The 19,145-nt window shown below is 42.5% G+C and overlaps 1 protein-coding gene across 1 annotated transcript; it reads left to right on the top strand.

Moving 5' to 3' along the window:
• The first annotated feature begins 1,433 nt into the window (after positions 1 to 1,433).
• Positions 1,434 to 10,199, top strand: LOC111152736 (zinc finger protein 19). The gene is made up of 4 exons (XM_022511332.1): positions 1,434 to 1,490; positions 4,564 to 4,690; positions 5,210 to 5,323; positions 8,060 to 10,199. Exons 1-4 carry the CDS (start codon positions 1,458 to 1,460, stop codon positions 9,160 to 9,162), a joined length of 1,377 nt encoding a protein of 458 aa, XP_022367040.1. The 5' UTR covers positions 1,434 to 1,457; the 3' UTR covers positions 9,163 to 10,199.
• The last annotated feature ends 8,946 nt before the right edge of the window (positions 10,200 to 19,145 follow it).

Genomic DNA, 19,145 nt, shown 5'->3' on the forward strand with positions numbered 1-19,145 from the left:
ACAGAGGCAATAGCGGGTACAAAGGCCCTGAATTAGCACAGTAGAGGGAACTGAAGGAAGGCCAGAGTGGCTAAACAAAGGAGGGGGTGGCACAAGATGAGGCCAGCAGGAAATGACAGCATGCAGTGAGGTTAGGGAAGATAGTGGCTTTGGGGCAGAATATGACTGCTTAGTAAGAATACGAAGTGTCGGGGCACTTGGGTGGCTAAGTTGTTAAGCATCTGCCTTTGGTTCATGTCCTGATCCCAGAACCCTGGGAACTAGCCCCCTCATGAGGCTCCTTGCTCAGCAGGAAGCCTGCTTCGCACTCTCCCGCTCCCCCTGCTGGTGGTTCTGCAGTGTCTTTCTCTGTCAAATGAATAAGTAAAATCTTAAAAAAAAAATACAAAGTGTCTGTAGGGGATGATATAGTTAAAGTAATAACCTAGCATTTTGGCATGGTGAGGTGGCCTTTCATGGTCCTTTGCTAATCAGTCACCACTGGGTCCTAGAATGGAGTGGTGAACAAAAAGAAAAAAGACTTACTCTGCGATTCTTTTCTCTCGATTTTCTTGGTGACTGTTCCATATTAACCTCAGAATCACTGTATCAGGCTCTAAAAGATCCTTTTGGGATTATTACTGGAAGTGATCTAGTGTAGTTAACTGAAAATGTGACCTTTGGAATATGGTACATCTGGTTGGAATCCAGTTTCATCTACCACCTTGTGACCTTGGTAAAGAAAATTATTCTCATAGCCTTGTTTTCTCATTTGGGAAAAAGAAAATTCAGAGCATTAAAGTGGAGACTGAATGAATTTTACATCCAATAACTTTTTTTTTCCTTTTTAGGTTTCTCTGTAAAAGTTTTGAGTTTTTGAAAATTTTTATTTATTTACTTGTTTGACAGAGCACAAGAGTGCAAGCCAGGGGAGGATCGGAGGGAGAGGGACAAGCAGACTTTGCACGGAGGGGTGGGGGGGTATTCACCGTGGGAGTGGATCCATGATCCCTAGATCCTGACCTGAGCTGAAATCAAGAGTTGGATGCTTAACAGACTGAGCCACCCAGGCTCAGTTTATTTTTTTTAAAATAAAGGCCTGGGTTTCCTCGTCTTAGGTTTTGCTCTTTTGTCTTTGCTTGTTTTGCTCTTTGTGTACTCCTGTTCCCCCTTTACTTACATCTTACCCAGGACAGGCAGAATGGCTTGATGGTGGTACAGGCTCTGGTGCCTGAGGGCAAGTTACTTAATCTTTCAAAATCTATTTCTTCCGAAGTCACACTTCATTTTATGGAGTGGGGTGAAGGAAGAAATACATGCCACTTCTCCAATGGGCATTGGATAAATGATGGCTGCTGTTGTTATTGGTCACAGGTTTGTTGGTTTAAAGGAGAGCCTTTGACTGGGCCAAGCTCACTCATGGTTCTCTTTGCTTCTTCCCCTCAGCCCCTGCCCTTCACCGAGAGGGAGCCCAGGTGATGGCAGCCATGCCCCTGAACGCCTGGCACCAGGTGAGCTGTGACTCCCTCAGGTTAGCCTTCAGAGATCTAATCTGAAAGGAATGGGGCACGAGAGGGATAATTCTGGCAAGACTCTTAGAACAAAGCAGCAGGAAGGCATCTTTTCTTTCTCTCCTGTAGGACTGGATGTTGGGGAGAAAGTTGATGGTGAGGGGCTAAGCAGCCAGAAGCCCAGCAAACACTGGCTGGAGGAAGTGTCCGGGGAATCAGTGGTCTCCTGTTCTCTAGCTCTCTGCTGAACTGGAGAGCGCCCAGGTTCAGTAGGGACCCCCATGGAGGGATCTCTGAGAATGAAGGACTCAGGTTGGTGGTATAAGTATCCAGTGTTTGGTGGAAGTGATCGAGATCAGTGAAGTTTCAAGGTTCTTGGGAGGTGGGGGCAGAGGGCAAGCAGGAAGAAGACAAGAAAAAGGGGCTCCTAGCCTTTGTCCTCTTAAAGAAGTTTGGCTTCGTAACCAGGGAAAATATATCATCCTCAATGTCACTGCTGCTGGCTAAGGTGAGGCACCAGCAGGCTGTGATGGGGGAAATCTTCTGTGCTAGGATGGGACACCTGAATTTAGGGATCCCATCAGGACTCTGTGGTCTTGAGCCAATCAGTTGAACTCCGTATTCTGATGGACTTTCATCTGTAAAGTGAGCATTAAGTACTTTACATTTGTGGAACTGGGAAATTGATTTCTTGAGTTGTAGTTCACTTTTTAACTGGGGAGTTGCTAGGTTTTGATTATCATTTCCTCTTCTCGGGACTTATTTATCCAGTAACTTAACATCCATGAACTATATCCCAAATCCCAATCCTGGATTTCTGACATCTTGTAGGTCCCTCTCCCTCACTTTAATCGATGCACTATCTTCCCGATAGCTTCCACCCTCTTCTCATCTTCTGTAAGTGCTGGTGAGTCACTGGTACCACCATATCACACAGTCCTGATTGTTTCCAGATTGTTGAGTGGTTGTTGACTCATTCTCCTTTGATACCACTTCTAGAGAGGCACCAAGTCCCAACTCCTCCTGCCTGCTATCTCTTTCACATGTCCCATGTTTTATATTGCCATCATTCATGGTTTATCATTCCTTTTCTGGGATTTTTGTTGGCACATCATTCCAGCTAGTTGCTCTGTGTACAGTCTCATGCCTTCCTCTCACTACTTATCACCTGATGAAGCTCAGTGTCCTGAGCTTTGATTTTATCCTCTAGTCCAGGGTTCTCAAACTTTAGTGTGCTCCAGAATCATCTGGAGGGCTCATTAAAGCAGAAATTGCTTTCAGGTGGGGCCTACCAGTTTGCTTTCCAAAAGGTTTTCAGATTCTGCTCCTGCTCCTCCTCCTCCTCCTTTCCCCTTCTTTCCCCTCCTTCTCTCCCCCACCTCCCCAGTCCTCTTCCTTCTCCTGGTCTTCCTCCTGCTGCTGCTTCTGCTCTGGGGAACCACACTCTAAGAACCACTGTTGTAGTTAGTGCTGACTCATTAAGTCATTGAGTTTAGCGGGTCATGTTGTCATTTTAAAATAGATCATCGTATGTGCTGGCTGAGGATGGATTCAATGCAGGACAGCCTGGAACTGTCCTGCAGCTGTTTAAGTGTCCCCAGCTGTTGAGCTAGGGTACTAATTGTATGATGGTGTAGAAGAGTCAGATTCTGGAAATATTTGGGCAATGAAACTGGCAGGATCTGATTACCAGCTGCATATGAGAAATGGGGAGTGACTAGAGTGAGTTAGTCTCGGGTAAATTTCAGGTTGTAGTGTAGGTGTCCGGGCTGAAATTGGTACTGTTAACTGAGGGAAACAATATTGTCGCTCATTGTGCCGATTAGTTTATATGAGTTAGAAAAGCCAGTTTTGGTTGGAAGATAAATTTGGTGTAGTTGATGGGTCAGGCATATTAGGTCACCAGGGAGTGCTGGAACTAGTGGAAGATGGGGATCTGCAGAATCAGTTGAGGCATTAGAAAGTCGGAGGATATTCATTGCATGTTCAGGTAACCAGGTTGATACTAAAGTCTAAGGAGTAGGTAGAGGGTCTAAACCAGATGCTGGCACTTTCTGGGGAGGTAGAGCTGGGGCCGTCAGAGAAGGGAAAGGAGGGGCTGTTGAAAAATCTTGAGACTTGGTTGGTAGAAGCGACTGTAGATTGTCTTGGAGGTATAAAGAAAAGCCCCTAAAAGAGCTGTCCAGCAGCAATTTGATTCCAAAAGCAGATTCTCCCAGGAAGACCCATCAGGAAGTCCATCAGAATAGACTGCTCCAGGCGGCACTAAGATCTCTGCTAGATGTTCTTAAGTACAGGCAGTATAGCTCTTCAAACACAGATCGGGATTGGATGAGACAGGCTCATCAGAGCAGACCATGATACTCTTCTTGTTAAGGTGGGCTTGAGATTTGGGGCAGAATGAGCACTTGTGGGCGCCTGGGTGACTTAGTTGGTTAAGCAACTGCCTTTGTCTCAGGTCATGATCCCAGAGTCCCGGGATTGAGTCCCGCATTGGGCTTCCAGCTCCACGGGGAGTCTGCTTCTCCCTCTGAGCTTCTCCCCTCTCGTGCTCTCTCTCACTGTCTCTCTCTCAAATAAATAAATAAAATCTTTAAAAAAAAATTTTAAAAAAGAATGAACATTTGTCGGGTACAGATGGATTGATTACCTGGGCACTGAGGCAGTGAAGGGGGAACAGGTAGGTCCTGACATGCTACCTGTGAGTGGGAGTCTAGATCGATTGAAGCTAATGTCCATTCATAGGTGTAACAACAAAATATTAGGAGTATTTATAAAATCAAAGAATTTGCTTTGGGAAGTTTAATTAATGGGAGATTATCCAAGGTTTTTGAATGTTACTGTGTTATGAAATATTATATTTCATGTCCTAATGGAAGCTCTTCTGTTAATGAAAGAAGTTTTGGATTTTTGGTTGTAGAAATAGTGATTTAATGGTCCAACATCCAGTTTCTTCACTTTTTCTCATTAGCAGTCCCTATTAGGACCCCTCACTCATAGTGTCCCCTATGCCCTGTACTCTGTCCATGAGTCAGAAAATTGGCTCTGGGGCAGCAGGAACCTCTTGTTTTAGGAGTTGGTGACCTTTAAGGATGTGGCTGTCTACTTCACCCGGACAGAATGGGCTGGTCTTTCTCCCACACAGAAGGCCCTATACAGAAGCGTGATGCTGGAGAATTATGGGAACTTGACATCCCTGGGTAAGGCTGCTTTCCTTCTGGGACTCAGAGCTGTGCTTTCCTGTTTCCTTCCTTGTTCTCTCCTAATAGGCTGGGTGTGCAGTGTGGAGAGGGAGTGGTTGTCTCTGGTATCCTCCACTCTGGCTCCAGGGCTAAAACCAAATGACCCACTTCAAAGGTTGCTGGGTAGGGAGAGATCTTGGGTCAATTTGGTCGCAATTTATGGAATTGCTGTCCCCTGGTAAGAGTATATCCCATCTTCTAAGGGGCTCTGCACAGTAAGGAGTACATAGTTTTCATTGCCAGAGCTAATTTCTTAGCTAGGGTGTGACCCCTTCCCTGTGTCTGTAGGATCTCACTAACTTATCTATTCTTTAAGTAGGAAAGGATCACAGATGCTTGCTTTCTTGATCAAATCTTGGCTTTCTCCAGTCCCGGGCCTTGTTCTGTGGATCTCATCTTACCGAGGCCCTTGGGGTTTTCCTTCTTTTGACAATTGGACACACAGCCGAAAGGTGCCGTTTTCTCCCCCCTTTTCAGGATACCCAGTGCCCAAACCTGCCCTGATCTCACTTCTGGAGGGAGAGAATTTGCCTTGGGGCTTGGAGGCACAGGAGAACCCATCTGCAGAGGGGACCAAAGACATCTGTAAAGGTAAGGAGGAAGGTTTAGAACTGGCAACTATGGAGCTTTATAGAGCACTGTATTTTCAAATGAACCATGCTGGGAAGAATTTAAATAAATGGTTGATTTCTCTTATAAGTAAAATACAAAACCTTTCCCATTAATTTTAACTCTTAACAAGATAACAGGTTCCCCTTAGGGTTTATGTAGTTTTTGAATCCATTACTCCTTTCTGAGTTTGAGCTTTTCCTATCTAAGTGGTTCCCCCTTCTTTGGACAAGATGGATTTGTTCACAGGTGGTTTTCAGCATTTACCGTGTGCCAAGCTTTGTTTAAAAAGCTCTGGAGGATACATGCTATGGGGATAGATGTAAAGAACTTTTAAAAAGTGTATTAAAAGCTGTTGTTTGTATATAGGTAGTGGGCTGTGGGAGCACAGCAGAAGGAGAAGTTGGAGAAATTACCATTTAGAAGCTCAAGTAAGCTGCTTCAGTGGCAGGTTTTATGTTCCAAATTTGACTTACAACAATGGATCCCATGTGGAAAAAAAAGAAGGTAGATTATCTGGCCTAAGAAAAGGAGTAGAGGGTCCAGTAAATTGTTCAGAAGAATTTTGCAGTTTAATGTTCAGGGACAGTTACCTGGAGAGCATATTTTAAAATAGGTATTTCTGGAGCACTTATAAGTATTTGTCTTTTCTAGTAAGCGGTAGAAGAGCGTGAAGCTTAGGACTTAAAGCCCAAGTAAGCTTTCTAGAATCTGAGGTTGGCCTAGTCTACAGTATACCCTGACCCCCTTTACTCAGCCAGTGGTAGGGATGAAGGTAGTTGCTGTGTCTTACTCACTCAGCCTTGTATGGGAAATCTAGAATGCAGGGTGTGTGGTGGATCTGAGGGCTTTATCCTTTTTTTTTTTTTTTTTTTTTAGATTTTATTTATTTATTTGACAGACAGAGATCACAAGTAGGCAGAGAGGCGGCAGAGAGAGAGGAGGAAGCAGGCTTCCCACTGAGCAGAGAACCTGATGTGGGGCTCGATCTGCACCCTAAGATCATGACCTGATCTGAAGGCAGTTTGAAAAACACTACTGTAAGAAAAAGTTGGATGTGAAGGGGTGATCATTAAGCCCAAGTGGACTTGAGGGTCTGCAGAAGGAAATGGTTGGTAATGAAGAGGAGGGATGATAGAGCTGGTAGAGCAGTGAGGCTTGGGGAAGGGAGGAGATGGCATGAGGGGTGATTGGGAAGCATGAGATGTAAGAGGGCAGCAGATGGCTTGGAACGAGTGGGGGTAGAAATGGAAGGGAAAGACACTGAAGGCACTGCATCTGGGCAGCTTTGTTCTTTCAGCAGGAAGGTGGCGGTAATGGCTAGGAAGGTGGTGGCTTGGAAGAACTGCTGTGGGGATCCTGATCTAGATGATGGCAGATTATGGGGCAGCAGGAAAATAAACAGTATTTTGGTCATTGATTGCCCAAGTCCTGGTTTTATAAGTGAGCACCCTAGTAGCAAGAACAAGGCAGGGTGTAAAGAGCAGACCGCCAGGTCTCAGTTGTGATCACTGTCTTCTATACTGCTCGTTGCCCTGTTCACTTCAGTCTCCAGTGTCTCCTCTCCCACCGCCTATCTCCAAGGGCTCTTACTAGTTTAACTCATACTTGAAGGATGAACTTGATTAATGAGCAGAAGAGTCCCAGGTAACCCAGATTAATGTTAAAACAAAATTAGTCCAGCATTTTATATAAAACAGATTGACTTGGGGACACCTGGGTGGCTCGGTTGGTTGAGCATCTGCCTTTGGCTTGGGTCATGATCCCAGGGTCCTGAGACTGAGCCTGGCATTGGGCTAGTTGCTCAGCAGGGAGCCTGCTTCTCCCGCTGCCTGCTGTTCCCCCTGCTTGTGCACTCTCGCTTGATCTCTGACAAATAACTAAAATCTTAAAAAAAAAAAAAAAAGTAGATTGACTTTAACTGAGGTAAATGGCATCCAGTCTTGGAATACGAATGCCATTTTACAGGTGGCTGTTTGTCTTCTTTTTCTAAAATGAGAAGAACTGCTCTGCAGTCTTGCTGTATCTAAGTAAACTGTATTCTTCCTTTCCAAATAAAGTTTCTGCATGTTTGAGATTCAGACTTTTGTGAGAGTCTGATAACAAGACAGGAATTTCCAGCAATTTTAGGGAGTTCATTGTCCTCTATGAACCTGCAGTGAACAACTTTGGGGGGATGTCCTGCAGCTGAGAACCTCTGAGTGGGATTTTCTTCTCTCTCTGCCTTGTCACAGCCTAGTGCCTTTAATGCTTAGTGTCTCCAGGCTTTTGGGCCATTTGAGTGTATGAATTTTTTAAAAGAATCTTTTTCCTTCATCACCTTTGTATTCTGACTCTGTTCTTTTGTACATTCTGACTCTGAGTCTCGCCAGCCCCAGTGTCACCACTTGCTCTTAGGGCCTGTGCCTTTGCTATTTTGTAGGCCTATGAATATGGTAAGGTGGAAAGATAATAGAATGTACCAGAGAGAAGTTATTCAAAAAGTCTGGAGTCTGGAAAACTTTAGGAAGCAACCTGGTGTGTGCTGTGTATACCAATACCCTATCTCTCCTCGACTGTTCTCTGTATGATATTTGGCACTTTGATTTTAGTAGCCTGGTCTTGCTAGCAGTCCAGTGTGGGGGTTGGAATAATAATCTCTAAAGGCTCTATAATTTCCAATACTGTTTTGTTTCTAGCATAATTCTCAGGTGGCATTTGTGTTTTATGTTATATTAGATACTGAGACCAGCATTGGCAATGAGTCCACATCAACACAGGGAATTTCTGAAGAAAGAGATGTGATATTGTCACATGGGTTGCAGAAGAGTGCTGTTCATGGAGCCAACTTTCTAGAAGCCTGTGAACTGGAAAAGCACCAGGAAATCCCCACAGTGAAAAATATTAAAGGAAAGGTTCCGAGAATGCACTGTGCAAGGAAACCCTTCAGATGTGAGGAGTGTGGGAAATGCTTCAGTTATTTTTCGTATTACGTGAGACACCAGAGAATCCACACTGGGGAGAAACTCTTTGAGTGTAATGAGTGTGGAAAAGCCTTTAATGGCAATTCTTCATTAATTCGGCACCAGAGAATCCACACTGGAGAGAAACCCTATCAGTGTGAAGAGTGTGGACGAGCCTTTAATGATAATGCCAATCTGATCAGGCATCAGAGAATCCACAGTGGGGACCGGCCCTATCTCTGTGGAGAGTGTGGAAATAGTTTTACCAGCAGTTCTGAGTTTGTTATACATCAAAGAATCCATACTGGGGAGAGACCTTATGAGTGTAATGAGTGTGGAAAAGCTTTTGTTGGTAATTCACCACTACTTCGACATCAGAAAATCCACACCGGAGAGAAACCCTATGAATGTAATGAGTGTGGCAAGAGCTTTGGAAGGACGTCCCATCTTAGCCAACATCAGCGTATTCACACGGGGGAAAAGCCTTATTCTTGTAAAATATGTGGTCAGGCCTTCAATTTTCATACAAAATTAACTCGGCACCAGAGAGTCCACAGTGAAGAGAAACCCTTTGACTGCATAGATTGTGGAAAAGCCTTTAGTGCTCAGGAACAATTAAAAAGGCATCTGAGGATCCATATTCAGGAGTCTTCCTATTTATGTGATGCGTGTGGAAAAGTCTTCAGTGGCAAAAGAAATCTTCTTCAGCATCAAAGAAGCCATACTGCAGAGAAAACCTATGAGTGTGTCAAGTATGGAAAAACCTTTAGGACTTCTTCCAAGCTAGGTCATCATGAGCATGTCCACCCTGGAGACAAACCTGTCCTGGACATTTGTCATTTTGGCCTCCCAGAGTTTTTCACCCCCTTTTACTGGTAGTAGATTACTGAATTTGCCTTTGGCTTTTGTCTTCCACTCAGGAGCAGGATGTGTGACACAGGCCTGGCTCAACTGCACATTCCTTCCCCTCAGCCGTGGCTGGTGGTTCAGATGTCAGTAGTTTACCCAGCGTGGTCCAGTCATAGCTGCAGGACTTGGCAGGAGTTACTAGGAAGAAATACTCTTCTTTTACCCCCTTCGTCTTAAAGCTGAGAAGAGCTCTTAGATTCTTGTGGAGGCTGAGGAGAACGTCAACACAGCAAAAGAAAAATCAGAGTTGAAGAGCAATCACCCTCGAAGCTTCTGTTTGAACAACTACATTAGACTATATCTGAAGCCAGAAATACAGCTTGGTTTTTGAGTTCCAGTAACCAGTACAATATAACTTTGTTTTTGTTTTGTTGTCTTTTTGTTCAAGCAAAGTTAGGGTAGGTTTTCTTCCCTTGCAAAAGAGCCACTGTAACAAAAATCTTCAGGAATAACAAACCTGGTGGAGAAACGTTTTTATGTGTATAATGTGTGGGAAAGTCTTTAGCTGTTGTTCCGCAGTCCCTGTGATTGTGACGAGAATGAAAAACCCCTTGTAATGCAGGGGCCTGGGCTACATCAGGCCCAGCCAGTTAAGCTCTGTTTCAGTGTTACTGCAAAACTCTGTCTGCGTCAAGGAGTCCATTCGCAAGATTTAAGTCCTGACTTCGAAACCAATAGCTACTGCTCTTAAGGCTTTCATTTTGTTTACCCAGTTTTTATGTGGAATGGATGGTTTTCTAGGGATTAAACTGGGAAATGCCAAGCTGTTGTAGCATTTACAGCTGCCATTTACCAGTTTTTCTAGAATAGCATGCCTGCCATGCCCTTTGATTTGGTCGGTGGGCCAAGGAAATGCTCTAGTTCTCTCATAAGGAGTGCTGAGGTGTCTCAGTAGGAAGACAAAGAGCTGGCCCTTTTACTTAGGGGGTGATTGTGGTCACACTCCAAACTTACCTGCTCCCTAAAGTCTGGCACCTGGTGGCTTCACTGCCCCTTCCTTATTCACCAGCAGTTGAACGAGCAGTTGTGTCACATGCTTGGATTGACCAATTAGTGGTAGGCTGGGGGAATCACTTAACTTAAAATTTGAAGTATAATATACACACAGGAGGGGTGCCTGGGTGGCTCAGTGGGTTAAGCCTCTGCCTTCGGCTCAGGTCATGATCCCAGGGTCCTGGGATCGAGCCCCGCATCAGGCTACCTGCTCAGTAGAGAGCCTGCTTCCTCCTCTCTCTCTCTCTCTCTGCCTGCCTCTCTGCCTACTTGTGATCTCTGTCAAATAAATAAATAAAATCTTTAAAAAATATATACATACAGGAAAATGTACCACTTGAAATATTACCAAGAACATAGCCTTATAATCACCGAGATCAGGAGAAAGCACATACCAACCAGTACCTGATGCTTGGTTCTAGTCATTACTCATCTCCCCCAGTAGTCTCTGTTCTGACTTCTACCATCACAAATGTTTACGTGAATGGAATCGTTAGTATAGATTCATTCTCATTGCCACATGGTGTTCTGTTATGTGAATATGCCATTATTGCCTGCTGTTGGTAGGAATATGCGTTAATTCCAGGGGCGTCTTTTTTTTCTTCTAAGATTTTATTTATTTATTTGACGGAGAGCATGAGCAGGGGGAGCAGCAGGCAGAGGGAGAGGGAAAAGCAGGCTCTCTGCTGAGCAGACAGCCCGATGTGGGGCTCGATCCCGGGACCCTGAGATCATGACCTGAGCCGAAGGTAGATGCTCAACTGACTGAGCCACCCAGGTGCCCTGGGGGGATTATTTTGAGGGCAGATCATGTAAAAGTCACTCAGAATAAAACTGGTGAGAGTAACAGGCTCTGGGACTTAGTTTCGCATGTTACCACATCAGCCATAGCTGCCCTTCAATAAATGATGTCACAGCGGTGATATGCTTGTGACACATTCTGTGCCAGGCACTTTCCTAATCACTGCACATACTTAAACAATTGTATGAAGTAGTTGTTGTCATTAGCTCCATGTTACAGTTGAGGCAAAGATTAATTTGGCCACCCAAGGACACAAGTAGCAGAGAAGGGGTTCAAACACAGGCAGCCAGGTTTCAGAGCCCACCAGTGTCCTGGCCATCCCAGTATTGCCTTGTTGAGATCAGAGGGAAGGTCAGTAACAGTAGAGGGGTTGTTGGAGGAGACTGATAAGTTCCTTAGAGGTGGAGGAGAACATCAAGGACAAGTCAAGGAGTGCTGTGAAGTGTGTAAACCTGGCGACTCACAGACCTGTACCCTTCGGGCTAGTAATACATTATATGTTAATAAAAAATTAAAAAAGAAAAAGAACAAGTCAAGATGAGGCTGTACCCGAGGGGTAGATGGGAAATAGGCAATAGCGAGGGGAAGAATAGATTGAGCTAAAATAGACATGTCTGCTACAGACAGTATCTTAATATGGCACACCCAGGAGGCAGGGGACCTGGCCTTTAAGTCCCTTCTCCCTCAGAAACACCATTTGAAACTGGGTATTTTCTGTCACGTACCTGAACCAGAGAGCTGGGTCCTCCAAGGTGTTTCAGCTTCAAGATGTGGTGACAGCCTGAGAGATGTTTAGCTGTTTTCATCTTTGTGGACTTCTTTATTGAGTAATTAGCATCCATGGTCCCTGACCCCAGTGCCACTATCAGGAAGCCCCCTCCACCTTAATAACCGTCTTTGAATTAGTCATGGTTAGTGTATTAGTTTCCTGTGGCTCTGTGACAAATCCCCACAAATTAAGCGGAACAAAACAAAACAAATTTATTCACTCAGTTCTGGAGGCCAGAAGTCTGAAATCCATTTTCCTGGGCTGAAGTCATGATGTCGGGAAGGCTGCACTCCCCGGGGCAGCGCTAGGGCAGGATCCATGCCTCTCTTGTAGCATTTCGTGGCTGCCGGCATTCCTTAGCTTGTGGCTGCATCAGTCCTCTGTCTGTGCTATTTGTCTTCACATCACCCCCTCTATGCCTGATCTCTATTTGCTTCTCTCATAAGGAAACATGGCATTTAGGACCCACCCAGGTGATCCATGTTACACCAGCAAAACCTGCCATGTACAGCAATATTTACCAGGTTCTAGAAGTCAGGACCTGGTATCTGGTTGGCTGTTACTCAGATGCACAAATGAGGTGGAAGAGGAAAGAAGTTAACAATTGAGCAATGCCTGAATCCCAGGCCATACCGTGCGCCTTAAGTGAAACAGCATATAGTATGTACAACAACTGTGTGCGCTTACCCTTTTTTCAGATAAATGAGTGGAGTTCCAGAAAAATGAAGAGGTTGCCCAGGGTGTCATAGCTAGTTAGTGAAGGAGCCAGGACTCCTCAGTATGAGCCCTGCTAGGTCACACTGCCTCAAAAGCTGGCTGCTAAGTGTTTTGCACTTTATGAACAGACAGTGTTAAGTTAGTGTACTCGATAACATAACGAACTGACCTCTTTCTTTTTCATTTCCTGCCTACCATTTATACTGCATTTTTGCATGACCTGGAGATACAAAGAACATTGGGGTATTAGCAGCTTGCTGTTACCTAATGTGGTTTGTAATGTGGCCCAATGAGGGAATTCAAGGAAAACTACCCTCAGGAACCAGAAGTACTTGGTTTGGCTATCGACTTAGTCCCTGCTTTTTTATTATCATCAATGTGATCTTTTCTTTTTTAATTGGAATATTTAATCACTTGTATTTGATATACTTGCTAGGTTTAAAATCTATCATCTTGCTGTTTGTTTTCTATTTGGCCCATAGTTATCCCCTTCCCCAGCCCTATTCCCTTCCCTTTTTTGAATCAATTAAATTTTTGTGGTTTCATTTTAACTCCTTTTCTGGCTATTCAACTATAACAGTTTTTGTTTTAGTGTTTCTTTACGATTTAGACTATATAAAACTTAGCACACTCTACCTTTAAGTAATATTATACCACTTCATATAAATCATAAAAACCTCATAAAAACGTATTTCCATTTCTCCTCTCATAACCTTTTAAGGCTGCTAGAAGTTGTTCCACAGCTCATGAATGATCTGTTCATTTATTATTTAATTAGACTTTTAATTTTGAGATGATTGTAGATTGACATGCAGTTGTAAGAAATAATACAGAGAGGTTCCAGGTATCTTTTACCAAGTTTCCTCTAAAGGTAACATCTTGCAAACTAAAGTGCAACAGTCAGGATACTGACACAGGTATAGTCAGTATACCGCACCCTTCTGTAATCACAGGGGTCCCTCATGTTGCTCTTCTAGAGCCACACACAATCTTCTTCACTCCTGAGAGCCACCAACCTGTTCTCTATTTCCTTTTAAAAGATCATTTTAAGAATGGTATACAAATGGTACCGGACAGTATATAACATTTTGGGATTGGCCTTTCTTTTCACTGAGTGTAACTCTCTGGAGAGTGAATGAGATTGCACCCATAATCTTCCTTTTGATTGCTGAGTATATTCCATAGTATAGATAACCTGCAGTTTGCTCACCTATTGAAGGACATCTGAGTCATTTTTAGTTTTTGGCTGTTATGAATGGAGCTGCTATAGACATTTGTGTACACGTTTTTTGTATGAAAGTTTTCATAAATGCCCAGAAGTGCTGGGTCATGTGATAATTGCATGTTTGGTATCCAAAGAAACTGTTTTCCAGTGGGACTGCACCATTTTGTTTTACATTTCCACCAGTAACATATGAGTGATCCAGTTGCTCTCCATCCTCGCCAGCATTTGGTATTGTCACTGTTGTTTTGTTTCAGTCATTCTGATGGTATTTATGTTAATGATATTGTGGTTTAATTGCATTTCCCTAGTGGCTAATGATGTTGAACATCTTTCGTTATCCGTGTATCTTCTTCAGTGAAGTGTTTCTTCACATATTTTGCCCATTTTCCGACTGGTTGTTCTTTTGCTGTTGAGTTTTTTTTTTTTAAGATTTTATTTATTTACTTTCCAGAGGTCACAAGTAGGCAGAGAGGCAGGCAGAGAGAGGAGGAAGCAAGCTCCCTGCTGAGCAGAGAGCCCGATGCGGGGCTCGATCCCAGGACCCTGAGATCATGACCTGAGCTGAAGGCAGAGGCTTAAACCCACTGAACTATCCAGGTGCCCCTGCTGTTGAGTTTTGAGAATATATTCCAGAAGTACAGCAAGAAGTATGGGCTAGCACTTGTTGGATATGTGGCTTGCACATATTTTCTCCTACTCCATAGCTAGTCTTTTCATCCTTTTAACAGGATCTTTTGTAGAGAACATTTTTTAAATTTAATGAAGTCTAATATATCCATTTTCCTCTTATGACTAATGCATCTTGTTTTAGGTCTAAGAACTGTTTGCCTAGCCCTAAGTCCTAAGGATTTTCTCTTTCATTTGTTTCTAAACATTTTACATTTACATATTTATAGTTTACTTAATTTCATTTTACATTTATGGCCGTGATCATTTTGGGTTTATAAGTTGTGATACCTAAGTTGAGATTCATTTTTTTCCCTATGAAAGTTCAGTTGCTCCACCAGCATTTTTTGAAAGAGCCATGAATTGCTTGCGTACTTTTGTAAAAGAAATAAGCATATTTATATGGATCTATTTCTAGGTTCTTCATTCTGTTCCATTGATCTATATATATATTCCTCTGCCAATAATATACAGTCTTGATTGTTTTAACTACATAATAAGACTTGAAATTGGGTAGACCTATTACTTTCATGTTATTCTCCTTTTTCAAACTGGTTTACTTACTCTAGATTCTTTGCCTTTTCATATAAATTTTAAATCAGTCTTATCTGTATCTTCAAAAAATCTGCTGGAATTTTAGTATGAACTGCATTAAACCTGTATATCAATTTGGGGAACACATGACATCTTAATTTCTGAATCTTCCAATCCATGAACCTGGTATTTATTCCCAATAGTTTCGATCTGATTTGATTTCTTTCATCAGCACTTTGTGGCTTTCACCATGCACATCCTTTACATGTTTTGTTAGTGTTCATTTATTTTTAATTTTCTTTTCTCTGTGTGTTTCTTTCTGGATAGTTTTTAGTGCTGTGACTTCGAGTTCACTACATTTTTTAAAGTTTTTTTTTTCAACATCTACTCTTAATTCTGTCCAGTGTATTTTTTATTGTACATTACAGTTTTCATCTCTGGAAGTTTGATTTAGGTCATTTCTATATTTTCCATGTCTCTACTTAATTGTTGATTCTGTGGGATGCAGTTATAATAACTTTTAAATGCCATTGTCTCCAAATTCTGTAGTGACTATTTCATTAGTTTGCTAGGATTCATATTTAACTTGATTTCTTAGGTTATGAGTTCCTAGTTCAAGTAGTTAGTATTAATTTTAAACTATGAACTCAGTAATACAGGCTGTGATTATAATTTCTTAGGTGACATCCCCACTATCACTCCAAAACTGAGGCAAGGACTATAACCTCTTTTGTTATCTCTTTTTGTTAGTGCGAATTTTTTTTTTTTTCCTAGTTATCCTTTCATGGGTCCAGACATTTGGGTAGGTGTAGGTGTGTGTGAGAAGCCCCAGTTCCTACTCCTTGTTTCATGTGGCCTCCTGAATATTATAATACAGCCTCTGCAGATATCAAGATCTTTAAGTCTCCACTGTTACTAGTCATGTCGGCCAAATCAGCCAGGGCAGCTAACCTATGGTTTAGTTTCTGGTCCAGTTTTGGTACCTGGATATATTTTCCTGTGAGCTAAGTATAAAAATGATGTTATCAATGATATCTTATTCTAAGTTTCTAAATACTAGTTTATATCATTCATTATATTGCCTTAAGTGGAATCCTACCTAGTGATATTTTTTGTCTCAAAATCATTGCTATATTAATATAGTTAATGCCACTATTCCTTTAGCTTAACACTTGTCTAGTATATCCACTCTTTAACATTCAATCCTTTTGTGTTTTTATGTTTTAGTAGTACCTTATAAATATATAACATTTTCCCCCTAGGTGAACCTTGGAATCATTTCACAAGTTCCAAAACAAATCCCGTTGTGGTTTTACTTGGGTAGGGCAATTTCTCCCACTTTATTCTTTTTTTTCCAAAATTATTTGAAATTGGACTCATAGATTAAATCAAGATGAATGCCATTTCTTTGAAAAATTACCTGCACCTTTCCATATACAAGTTTTTATTGTTGTTGGTGGTAGTTATGGTTTAGCCCTTGAATATTTATGTTTTTCTTCATCTATGTCTTAAACATTTATTATTAAATTGATTCTTAATTTTTTGTTTGCTTTGTTGCTTTTGTGAATATGACCTCTCCCTGCCCTATTTCTCCACATAATAGATTGATTTGTTAATTTAATTCACGATATCAATAAGTAAAGGAAATTTTAATATTGAGATATTCTTGAATTCTTGGAATGAATCCCAAACAGACTTTTGTTGTTTTCCCATAATTTTCAAAATAAGTAGGCAGAACATCCTTTACTATATTATCTTAAAACTGGAAACACCAGAAACAGATACTTTAACTGGGGGAAGATCTGTCATTTTCTCCTGGTGGGCAGGGAAGAAGGGTTTGGGGGAGGCTCTGGGACTGTAAGGACAGAGGGTGCTTAGAGCTGAGCAGGAGGATTCTTGGCTGCAGGCCAGCATAGAGATGGACTTACAGAACAGTAAAATATGAGAACCAGCCTAAATTTTTAAGTGTGTTTTGATTTTAAGTATGTGCATATCATGTTTCCATCATTCCTCATTCCTAGAGGTATTCTATAAGGCTATGGTGCTGGGTACTGATTTGAAGAACCCAAATCTGTGTGATTAATTAAGCATGATGAAAGCTTATTTCTCACTCATATATCATCTGAAGGTAAGTAGTCCAGGACTGGTACAGCAGCCCGGTGGTAGCTCCTAGCAGCTCTGTCGTCCCCAGCGACAACATCCTCATTCACATGGTTTACACCCTTGTCAGATGCTTACCCCCTTGTCAGCATTCCATCTAACTGAAAGGGATATTGGGCCAGGAATGGCACGTTCCTTTTCTTTAAGGGCATAGCATCACCTATTTTTATAGCCTATTTGCCAGAAGTTGGTCACCTAGTCACACTTTAAAGAGGGTCATATGTGTCAGCAGACATGAAAACAACATTAGGGGTGCCTACATGGTTCAGTTGATTAAGCGTCTGCCTTTGGCTCAGGTAATGGTCCCAGGGTCCTGGGATTGAGCCCTGAGTCGGGCTCCTTGCTCAGTGGGAGCCCGCTTCTCCCTCTCCTGCTTCTCTCTCTCAAATAAATAAAATTTAAAAAGAAAATTTAAAGAGGGCCAGAACGTGTTATTTTTTCTGGACTGTCTTTGGCTTGCTAGAGATTCTGTTAATATATAAAGGAAGAACAGAGATTAACAGACCAGTGGTCTCTGCTTCTGCAGGCCTTTTGTAACTTGGGATGTGTCTGTGCTAGTACTCTCAGGAGCAGGGGCTTCAGGTTCTTTAGGAGGCCTTCTTATCTGTAAATTTAGTGGCTAGTTTATGATCCAACATTTGGGCCCAGCATTTCTATGACACTGTGATCTCCTAATTCCTTCCTATTTCTTTTCTTTTTTTTTTTTTTTAAGATTTTATTTATTTATTTGACAGAGAGAGATCACAAGTAGACAGAGAGGCAGGCAGAGAGAGAGAGAGAGAGAGGGAAGCAGGCTCCCTGCTGAGCAGAGAGCCCGATGCGGGACTCGATCCCAGGACCCTGAGATCATGACCTGAGCCGAAGGCACCGGCTTAACCCACTGAGCCACCCAGGCGCCCCCTCCTTCCTATTTCTTTAGACAAGCCCTCAGTCCTCGCTGAAGTTCCGCTAAACGAAAAAAAAAAACCCTTATTTCCAAGAGCAATGTAATCCCCAGTTATCACTCTGCCAAATCTTGGGACCGTTTTCCTATCTGAAAAAGAGAAGCTGTGTAAAATGCTCATTTTAGGAAATAGCGATGATCAGGGACAAGGCAAAACAGAGAAGGGCTCCTGACAGTGTTCAGTGTCATGATTCTAGGCACAAGATACATCCTATCTCCAGGGGCCCAGAAATAAAGAGGCGTCCTACTCTGGAGTTGGGGTTGGAGCCTTTGGATAATGTCAACAGGAGGTATTTGTTATGTGCCTCCTTTGTGCCAGGCCTTGTGCTTTAGCTGAGGATAATGATGCTAAACAAGATAGATACAGTCCCTGCTTCCTGGAGTGAGCAAAGACAGTTAAACTGAGAAATACAGAGTGCTACGATGGCATGTAACTTGGGGCCTGCCTTATTCTGGATGGTCAAAAAAACCTCGCTTTCCATGGGAAATGGGATTTGAGCCTAGATTCCAAGTAACAATCAAGGTGGAGGGTATGGGAAGGGTATTCTAGGTTTAGAGAACAGTATTCAGCAAGTGGGGCTGAAGTTGAGAGAGAAGGAGGAATGGGAGAACTAGAAGGCTGGGAGAGAGAAGTCGGACTGACTGCCAACCACATTCCAGTGCTGTAGCATCTCAGGGATCAGAGCTAGAAGAAAGGCCCTCACTATCAAGGAGGAATATCCAGGGAGGAAACTTAAGGATGGTCTAATCCAGTGGCTTTTAGTGCCGTTCCCCTTCCCCCTTGGCTCATTTTGAAATTTTATGGGAGTATTTTTGTATCAATGTTTGGTGGTGTTAGATGGGAACCCGGAGTGCCACGAATCCTGAAAGGCAAAGAAGGGTTCCACCTACTTGGAAAAGTTTTCACAGACTTTTTGGTCTTTGTGGATGTTCATGTAGGGAAAAACTGTTTATAAATGACCAGAATCTAGAACCTGTTTTTCAGCTAAATGAATTTTTACACAGTTTTAACATACGTTGATTTTCTGGGAATATAACTACTGTATAATCAAAAGAAGATTATACTGTTTCACTTAAACCTTACCAAGAAGCATTCACCATTTTGGATCACAGTTTGCGATTTTTTGAAACATCAGTAAAAGAC

This window comes from Enhydra lutris, unplaced genomic scaffold (assembly GCF_002288905.1).
Source record: "Enhydra lutris kenyoni isolate GAN:26980312 unplaced genomic scaffold, ASM228890v2 scaffoldscaffold30, whole genome shotgun sequence".
Taxonomy (NCBI): domain Eukaryota; kingdom Metazoa; phylum Chordata; class Mammalia; order Carnivora; family Mustelidae; genus Enhydra; species Enhydra lutris.

Coding starts and splice junctions, on each gene's coding strand:
- LOC111152736 (XM_022511332.1), top strand. CDS start 1,458: ATGGCAGCCATGCCCCTGAACGCCTGGCACCAG. Junction 4,691..5,209: donor TGGGAACTTGACATCCCTGG/GTAAGGCTGCTT, acceptor CCCCCTTTTCAG/GATACCCAGTGCCCAAACCT. Junction 5,324..8,059: donor GACCAAAGACATCTGTAAAG/GTAAGGAGGAAG, acceptor ATGTTATATTAG/ATACTGAGACCAGCATTGGC.